The 8281-nt window shown below is 54.5% G+C and overlaps 2 protein-coding genes, 1 long non-coding RNA gene and 4 other non-coding genes across 8 annotated transcripts in view; 5 read left to right on the forward strand and 2 right to left on the reverse strand.

Annotated features, from left to right (window-relative positions):
• Positions 1–536, forward strand: part of LOC113940041 (E3 ubiquitin-protein ligase TRIM7-like) — a 5752-nt gene extending 5216 nt beyond the window's left edge. For both annotated transcript variants that reach the window (XM_027631108.1, XM_027631107.1), the window contains exon 7: positions 5–536. In XM_027631108.1, the coding sequence (XP_027486909.1) occupies positions 5–519 (515 nt within the window). In that variant the 3' untranslated portion in view covers positions 520–536. The remainder of the gene's footprint in view (positions 1–4) is intronic.
• A 76-nt stretch (positions 537–612) lies between these two features.
• LOC113940043 lies at positions 613–2023 on the forward strand. Its single transcript, XR_003525400.1, has 2 exons — positions 613–1028; positions 1207–2023. It is a non-coding gene; the product is annotated as an uncharacterized LOC113940043 (long non-coding RNA).
• A 1042-nt stretch (positions 2024–3065) lies between these two features.
• Positions 3066–3138, forward strand: TRNAT-UGU. The gene has a single exon. It is a non-coding gene; the product is annotated as a tRNA-Thr (tRNA).
• A 163-nt stretch (positions 3139–3301) lies between these two features.
• TRNAP-UGG lies at positions 3302–3373 on the forward strand. The gene has a single exon. It is a non-coding gene; the product is annotated as a tRNA-Pro (tRNA).
• Positions 3374–4013: 640 nt separating this feature from the next.
• On the reverse strand, positions 4014–4095 carry TRNAL-AAG. Its single transcript has one exon. It is a non-coding gene; the product is annotated as a tRNA-Leu (tRNA).
• A 1030-nt stretch (positions 4096–5125) lies between these two features.
• Positions 5126–5199, forward strand: TRNAN-GUU. The gene has a single exon. It is a non-coding gene; the product is annotated as a tRNA-Asn (tRNA).
• Positions 5200–5667: 468 nt separating this feature from the next.
• The window catches only part of IL4I1 (interleukin 4 induced 1), a 12724-nt gene continuing 10110 nt past the window's right edge, over positions 5668–8281 (reverse strand). The window contains exons 2-5 of the mRNA XM_027631104.1: positions 8000–8228; positions 7561–7629; positions 7148–7281; positions 5668–6619 (exon numbers count right to left, since the gene is read on the reverse strand). Coding sequence (XP_027486905.1) covers positions 5812–6619; positions 7148–7281; positions 7561–7629; positions 8000–8228 — 1240 coding nt within the window. The 3' untranslated portion in view covers positions 5668–5811. The remainder of the gene's footprint in view (positions 6620–7147; positions 7282–7560; positions 7630–7999; positions 8229–8281) is intronic.

Below are 8281 nucleotides of genomic sequence, written 5' to 3' on the forward strand. Positions count from 1 at the left end.
ACAGAGGACCTGACCCTGGACCCCGACTCCGCCAACCACCTGCTGATCCTCTCGGCCGACCTCAAGAGCGTCCGCATGGGCTGCCGGAAGCAGGAGCTGCCCGACAACCCCAAGCGCTTCGACACCAACTCGCGCGTCCTCGCCTCGCGCGGCTTCCGCTCGGGGCGGCACTACTGGGAGGTGGAGGTGGGGCCCTCGGACGGCTGGGCCTTCGGGGTGGCCCTGGAGTCGGTCAGGAGGAAGGGCCTGACCCAGTTCTCCCCCGAGGAAGGGATCTGGGCCGTGCAGCAGAACGGGGGACGCTACTGGGCCGTGACGTCTCCGCAGCGGACGCCGCTGAGCCCGGGCAGGAAGCTGGGCAGGGTCCGGGTCTACCTGGACTACGAGGGCGAGGAGGTGTCGTTCTACGACGCCGAGAGCATGGAGCACATCTTCACCTTCAACGTGGCCTTCAGGGAGAAGGTGTTCCCGCTCTTCTCCGTCTGCTCCACCGTCACCTACATCAAGCTGTGCCCCTGAGGGGGCTCGACCGGGGCTCCTGGTGCTCGTCCGGGTGCCAGGGATGAGCTGGGGGGGGATGGAGTGGAGACTGGCTTTGGTGGGACACGGGGGAAAACGTCATGGGGAGAGGGTCTGTGGGGCAGCTGAGAGAAGGGAGCGGCCGTGGAGACCCCCAGGAACCCCCAGGAATTGTGGCCACCCCCCAGGAACCCCCAGAAACTGGGGTGAATCCCCAGAATTCCCTCAGGTGAGAACATCACAGGAAGGGTCTCCAGGGCAGCCGAGAGAAGGGAACGGCCGTGGAGACCCCCCAGGAACCCCCAGGAATTGTGGCCACCACCCCAAAGGTGGCCCCAAAGGTTGTGGTCACTGCCCCAAAGGTTGTGGCCACCACCCCAAAGGGGATGCTCAGGGGGAAAACATCACAGGGAGAGGGTCTGTGGGGCAGCTGAGAGAAGGGAATGGTCGTGGAGACCCCCCAGGAACCTCCAGGAATTGTGGCCACCACCCCAAAGGTGGCCCCAAAGGTTGTGGCCACCACCCCAAATAGGGTGCTCAGGGGGAAAACATCACAGGGAGAGGGTCTGCGGGGCAGCTGAGGGCAGGGAACGGCCATGGAGACCCCCAGGAATTGTGGCCACCATCCCAAAGGTGGCCCCAAGGGTGGTGGTCACTGTCTCAAATGTTGTGGTCACTGCCCCAAAGGTGGTGGTCACTGCCCCAAAGGTGGGTTTTGGTTGCCCCCTCCACCCTCTGCTCCCGTTCCTCTCCTCTGCAGGACTCTGGAAAAGGCCAAAAGGTGCTTTTTTGGGGGGGTTTTAATGGTGTTTCTCAGGTGTGTTTGTCCTACAAGACCCACCTGGGTCACTTTGGTGCTCCCCTGTTGCCCCTCCATTCCCAAAACACCCTTTTTCCCCCAAAAATGTAGATTTTGGTGCTGAATCTCACGTTGCCTCAGGTTCTCTCACCTCCCATCTCTCAGAAAAAAAACCCTTTTACCCTCATTTCTGGTTTCTTTTTCCCTGGACTTTTCCAAGGAGCCTACTCCGAACTCATGTTTTTGCCAAAACTCTTGGTTTTGCCAAAAAAAAAGCAGCTTTAAAAAATTATTTACAGGATAATCGGTGTGTTATCGCCTGAAGTGCTGAAAAATGGGATTTTTGGGGTTGATTTCTGGGTATTTTTGCCCCCTAAAACACGAGAATCCTTTTAGGAAACAGACTTGGGGGCGAGAGGGGAAGGTTTCTTTGATCCAAAGCGTTTCCTGGGGGGTTTAAAATGGGAAAAAGCGGAAATATCCCGGTTTTGGGGGGTTGTTTCCCGCCCTGAGAATCAGATTTTTATCTTTATTTAATGTTTGGTGTCAAATCCTCGTTATTTAAGGTTGCAGCAACTCTTGAACGGGGCGAGTGAAACGCCTGAATTTGGCGTTGCTGAAGTGCAGAAATGACAGAAATAAATAAATAAAAAAATCCCTGGAATAAGTAAAATATTCCCAGGACACGGTGTTTCCCAGCCCTGACTTGGTGTTTGTCTCTTGTTTTATTTGATTTGATTTGATTTGATTTGGTTTGATTTGATTTGGAACCTCCAGGATCGTTCCCAGCCCTCGAGTGGGACAGAAAACACAGAGGTTTGATTATTCCTGACCAGTGAAAAGCTGGAAAAAATCGTGGTTTGAAGGATTTTTCCTGCCGGGAATTTCAATCTAAACCAAATTCAGCCACTTTTGGGGCGAATCCCCCCGGTTTTGGGGCGAATTCAGACGGTTTGGGGGTGGTTTTGAGGCAAATTCCTCTGACTTGGGGGCAAATTCTGCTGGTTTTGGGGCAAACCCCTCCTGTTTAGGGGCAGTTCCTTCCTCTTTTGAGGCGAATTCAGCCAGTTTTGGGGTGATTCCAACCGGTTTTGGGGCAATTCCCGCCGGTTTTAGCTCAAATTTAGCAGGTTTGGGGGCGATTCTTTCCTGTTTTGGGGCAAATTCAAGCTGTTTTAGGGCTATTTCAACCTGTTCGGGGGCAAATCCCACCAGTTTTGGGGGCGAATCCCACCGGTTTTGGGGCAAATCCCATCGGTTTTGGGGTGAATTCCACCAGTTTTGGGGGCGAATTCAGCCTGGTTTAGGGCTATTCCAACTGGTTTTGGGGCCAATCCCACCAGTTTTGGGGGCGAATCCCACCGGTTTTGGGGCAAATCCCATTGGTTTTGGGGCGAATCCCACTGGTTTTGGGGCGAATTCAGCCTGTTTTAGGGTTATTCCAACCAGTTTTGGGGCGAATCCCACTGGTTTTGGGAGCGAATTCAGACGGTTTTAGGGCTATTCCAACCGGTTTTGGGGGCAAATCCCTCCGGTTTGGGGAGAGACTCCTGCCGGTTTCTGAGGCGAATTCCCGCCGTTTTTCTGAGGCGAATTCCCGTCGTTTTTCTGAGGCGAATTCCCGTCGTTTTTCTGAGGCGAATTCTCTCCTCTTTCTGAGGCGAATTCCCGCCGTTTTCCTGAGGCGAATTCCCGCCGTTTCGGGGCTTCCCCCGTGGGGTCCCCGGCGCAGCGCCCGTCCCGCGCCGGCCCCATAGCTCAGGGGGTAGAGCACTGGTCTTGTAAACCAGGGGTCGCGAGTTCGAATCTCGCTGGGGCCTCCTCCCGAGAGTTTTTATTTATTTTGCTGTTTTTATCCCCAAAAATAAAGTTCCAGCGGTTCCGGCCGCGCCGGGATCGGGAAGGGACAGGGAGGGATTCCCGATGGAGCGGGGTGGACCCGTTGGAGGACTGAGGGAAGTCCTGGATTATCCATATTCCGGCGGCTCGTTGGTCTAGGGGTATGATTCTCGCTTTGGGTGCGAGAGGTCCCGGGTTCAAATCCCGGACGAGCCCTTCTCTTTTTCCCCGTTGCTTTTCTCCTTTACTTTCCTTTTATTCGCCTTTTTTTTTCTGTTTTCTCCTTCAGTTTTATTTTTTGTAATTTTTTTTATTTATTTATTTTTGGTGGGTTTTTTTCTTGTTTCTTTTCTCCTTTAGTTTCCTTTTATTTGCCTTTTTCCCCCCCTGTTTCCTCCATCAGTTTTATTTTTTTCTTATTTTTGTGGAGTTTTTCTGTTGCTTTTCTTCTTTAGTTTCGGGGGGGGGTATGATTTTTTTTTTAACTTGTTTTTCTCCTTTACTTTTATTTTTTGTGCTGTTTCTCCTTTACTTTCCTTTTATTTTCCTTTTTTTTTTCTCCTTTACTTTTATTTTTTTTTAGTTTTATTTTTCTGTGGTTTAATTGCTGTTGTTTTTCTTCTTTAATTTTGTGATTTTTTTTTGCATTATTTTTAACTTAGTTCTCCCCTTTACTTTTATTTTTTTTATACTGTTTCTTTTTCTATTTTCTCCCTTAGTTTTATTATTTTTTTGACTGTTTTATTTCGGTTTCTTTCGTGTGGTTTTTTTTGTTTTGGTTTTGCCAGTTTATTTGTGGGCGTTTGAGGGTTTTTTGTTGGTTTTGGAGAGGAAAAAAAGCAGGAAAAAACCCCGCTGGCAGCGGTGGGATTCGAACCCACGCCCCCGAAGAGACTGGAGCCTTAATCCAGCGCCTTAGACCGCTCGGCCACGCTACCCTGGCGGTGGGGCTGCCCGAGCCTTCCTCTGCTGGGCGGCTGCCTCCTCATCCTCATCCTCATCTTCATCTTCATCCTCATCCTGTTCCTCATCCTCATCTTCATCCTGTTCCTCATCCTCATCCTCATCTTCATCTTCATCCTGTTCTTCATCCTCATCTTCATCTTCATCCTCATCTTCATCCTCATCTTCATCTTCATCCTCATCTTCATCCTCATCCTCATCTTCATCCTCATCCTCATCTTCATCCCCTTCCTCATCCTCATCCTCATCTTCATCTTCATCCTGTTCTTCATCCTCATCTTCATCCTCATCCTCATCCTCATCTTCATCCTGTTCCTCATCCTCATTCTCATCCTCATCTTCATCCTCATCCTGTTCCTCATCCTCATCTTCATCCTCATCCTCATCCTCATCCTCATCCCCTTCCTCATCTTCATCCTCATCCTTATCCTCATCCTCATCTTCATCCTCATCCTCATCTTCATCTTCATCCTCATCTTCATCTTCATCCTTATCCTCATCTTCATCTTCATCCTCATCCTCATCCTCATCTTCATCCTCATCCTTATCCTCATCCTCATCTTCATCCTCATCTTCATCCTCATCTTCATCTTCATCCTCATCTTCATCCTCATCTTCATCTTCATCCCCTTCCTCATCCTCACCCCCTTCCTCGTCCTCAGACCCATCTTCATCCCCTTCATCCTCAGCCTCATCTTCATCCCCTTCCTCATCCTCAGACCCATCTTCATCCCCTTCATCATCAGCAGCCCCTTCCTCATCCTCATCTTCATCTTCATCCCCTTCCTCATCCTCATCTTCATCTCCATCGCCTCCCCTTCCTCATTATCAGCCCCATTTTCATCCCTTCATCATCCTCACCCCCATCCCCATCCCATCCTCCTCACTCTCCCTGACCTCCCTCCTCCTCCTCCTCCTCCTCCTCCCCCCGCTCCTTCCTCGCTCCGTCCTGGTGGAATTCGGGCGGTTTTGTGCCGTTTTCCCGGTTTTTCTGCCCAAAAGCGGGTCTCTGTGGCGCAATCGGCCAGCGCGTTCGGCTGTTAACCGAAAGGTTGGTGGTTCGAGCCCACCCAGGGACGGGGCGGCTCCTTTTCCTCCCCGCAACCATTAGCGAGCGTTTATATGTTAATTAAATTCTGTGAGGAAAGGAACCCCGGCGCGCTGAATAAAAATCCTTCCCCGTTTCTTTATTCCCCGGAGTTTATGCCGTCTCTCTAAATTTAAAAGAGAGATTTTTTATTTCCCCCCCCCCCGCACACCGGGAGGGTCCCTCAGGGCTCTTCCCTCCCCTCAGAGCTCTTCCCTTCCCAAGGAGCTGCCGGGAAGGTCCCTGAGGGCTCTTCCCTCCCCTCAGAGCTCCAAGAAAGGTCCCTCAGACATCTTCCCTCCCCTCAGAGCTCCCTCAGAGCTCTTCCTTCCCCTCAAAGCTCCCAGGAAGGTCCCTCAGGGCTCTTCCCTCCCCTCAGAGCTCCCGGGAAGGTCCCTCAGAGCTCTTCTCTCCCCTCAGGGCTCCCTCAGAGCTCTTCCATCCCCTCAGAGCTCCCTCAGAGCATTTCCCTCCCCTCAGAGCTCCCTCAGGGCTCTTCCATCCCCTCAGAGCTCCCAGGAAGGTCCCTCAGGGCTCTTCCCTCCCCTCACAGCCCTTCCCTCCCCTCACAGCCCTTCCCTCCCCTCACAGCCCTTCTCTCCCCTCACAGCCCTTCCCTCCCGGCGGCGCTCCCGGCCCAGCCGGCGCCGCGCTCGTGGTGGATGTTGGCGGCGGCCCTGACGGCCGATTTCATGGCGGTGTCGATCCAGGCGTGGGGCTGCGCCGTGTGCTCCCCGGCGAAGTGCACCCTGCCCTCGGCGGCGAACAGCGCCTGCGAGTAGTCGGCGAACTGGTAGGGGGTGAAGGCGGCGAAGGCCCCCATGGCGTGCCGGTCCAGCTGCCACTTCTGCACGACGTGGCGGTCGCAGGCCAGGCGCAGGAAGTCCCGGCTCACCCCGTGCACGTCGGCCAGGTCCCGCAGCACCACCTCCACCGCCCGCTCGTCCGTCAGCGGCACGAAGAACTCCGAGTCGCGGTTCCAGGTGTAGGAGGCCAGCAGGACGCCCACGCCGCTGGAGAAGTTGTGGCTGGGGTAGTAGATGAAGCGCGAGGGGCGGTCGGTGACGGACTGCCCGCCGCGGATCCCGTCCTTTTCCCAGAACCTCTCGGAGCAGGCCAGGACGATCTTGGAGGCGCCGGCGTAGTGGACGGAGCGCAGGGCGTGGGCTTTGGCGCGGGAGAGGGGCGGCAGGAACTGGATGTGCCGCGTGGCCTTGGCCGTGGAGGTGACCAGGACGTAGTCGGCCGTCACGGCCGTCGGGGCCAGAGTGTCCGGGGCGCGGTAGAACACCCGGACCTCGTCCCCCTTGCTCACGATGGTCTCCACGGTGCAGTTGAAGCGGATGACGCCGGGCAGAGACTTCTGGAAGGCCTCGGGCAGTTGGTCGAACCCCCCCGTGATCTCGTCGAAGCTGTCGAGGGGAGGAAGGAGGAGGTGAAGGGCAGGACTTTGGGGAGCTCTGCCGGGGACGCCGGGAGCGGTCCCCGCTTGGAATCCCTCCGGAATTCCACCCGAAACAGGAGCTGGGCCTAAAAGAGTTAACTGAGACTTCTTGGCCTGCTAAGAAACCCCAACACCTGTTGTGCTGGAAGAACATTTTAAGATCACAGTAAATCTCATGTTCTGTTCTGCTCACTGGACCTTATTACAGAAAGAACAGGAGTAGCACACACAGAATAATAAATCAGGCAAACTGGACGTTTGAATAAGACCTAGAAGGCCCAGAGCCAGGATTTTGCAAGCTTGAAGAATTCAGGTCACCTCACCGAAGAGGTCAGATTGAGGAAGACATCCATGGCAACCACCAGAGGGATGAAGGCTGGAGGAGAAGACCCCCCACAGTAGAAAATTGTGGAGAGCCCACCCAGAGACCAGCCTACTTATCAATATGTACAATAAATCCGATTTCCCGGCCCGAGGAGGAGCCGCCCGAACTCACGTCTCGTTGGAGAAGACGTCGAAGTCCCAGAGGGAGGCGAGGAAGGAGAGGTAGAACCCGGAGTCCTCGTTCAGCAGGTCCCCGATCATGTCCACGGCCCCCCGGCTCAGCCCCCCCACCTTGATCAGGTACTCCTGGGGGAGACACCGCGACGACGTCCCGAGGTTGTTCCCACCCCGGAATTCCCGCCCCGAGCTGCCCAAAGACTCCTCCAAGCAGGAGTTTGATGCCTCCTGTCAGCATTTTTAAGCAGAAGGGATCATTTATTAGGGAAAAGGAGTCCAAAAGGGACAGAGGGTGTGGGATCAGAGCGGCACAAACCCAAAGCAGGGAGGGCTCGGTTAATTAATTAGTTAAAGGCTAATTATCAATGGTGGGCATTAAATTTGTTCAGGAACCCCAGCCCCTTTCACCTTGGTGGAGAAGGAGTCGTGTTTAGCCAGGAATTCCTGGCAGTCCGTGTCCTGGAACTTCTTGAAAGCCTGGAAAAACAGGGATATTTTCCTGGCAAAAAGCCCATTTCCCAAAAATGTCGCCCCGAATTCCTTCAGGATTCCTCCGGGGTTTCATCCTGAGCCTTCTCCAACTCATCCCTGAACCCTCCCCAGCCCCTGCCCAGCTGAGGGTCCCCCCAAACCTCGAGTGTCCCTGTTTTTGGGGTGCCCTGGCCGAGCAGGTCCCTCCCAGCCTGGGGTGCCCCTACTTTTGTGGTGCTCCTGTTTTGGAGTGCCCCTGGTTTTGAGGTGCCCTTTTTTGTGGTGCCCCTATTTTTGTGGTGCCCCCATTTTTGGGTTTCCCCTGTTTCTGTGGTGCCCCCATTTTTGGGTTTCCCCCGTTTTTGGGGTGCCCTACCTTGTGCAGGGCCTCCCTGTAGAGCTGCCAGGCGCTCTTGCCCCTCTCCCAGGGCTCCAGGGGGTAGTTGAGGATGTCGGGGTCCTTCTCCACCTCCCCGGCCCTGACCCGGGCCCCGTTGAGGAGGAACCAGGTGTTGTTGTCCCGCTGGATGAAGGGGTTGAGCTTCAGGCGGAACTGGCGGATGAACTCCCGCACCAGCCTGGCAGAGGGGAGGGCGAATTTCCCCCAAAATCCCTGAATTTCCCCCCAAAATCCCCCTGAATTTCCCCCCAAAATCCC

The sequence above is a fragment of the Corapipo altera genome, unplaced genomic scaffold (assembly GCF_003945725.1).
Source record: "Corapipo altera isolate COAL_440 unplaced genomic scaffold, ASM394572v1 233, whole genome shotgun sequence".
NCBI lineage: Eukaryota > Metazoa > Chordata > Aves > Passeriformes > Pipridae > Corapipo > Corapipo altera.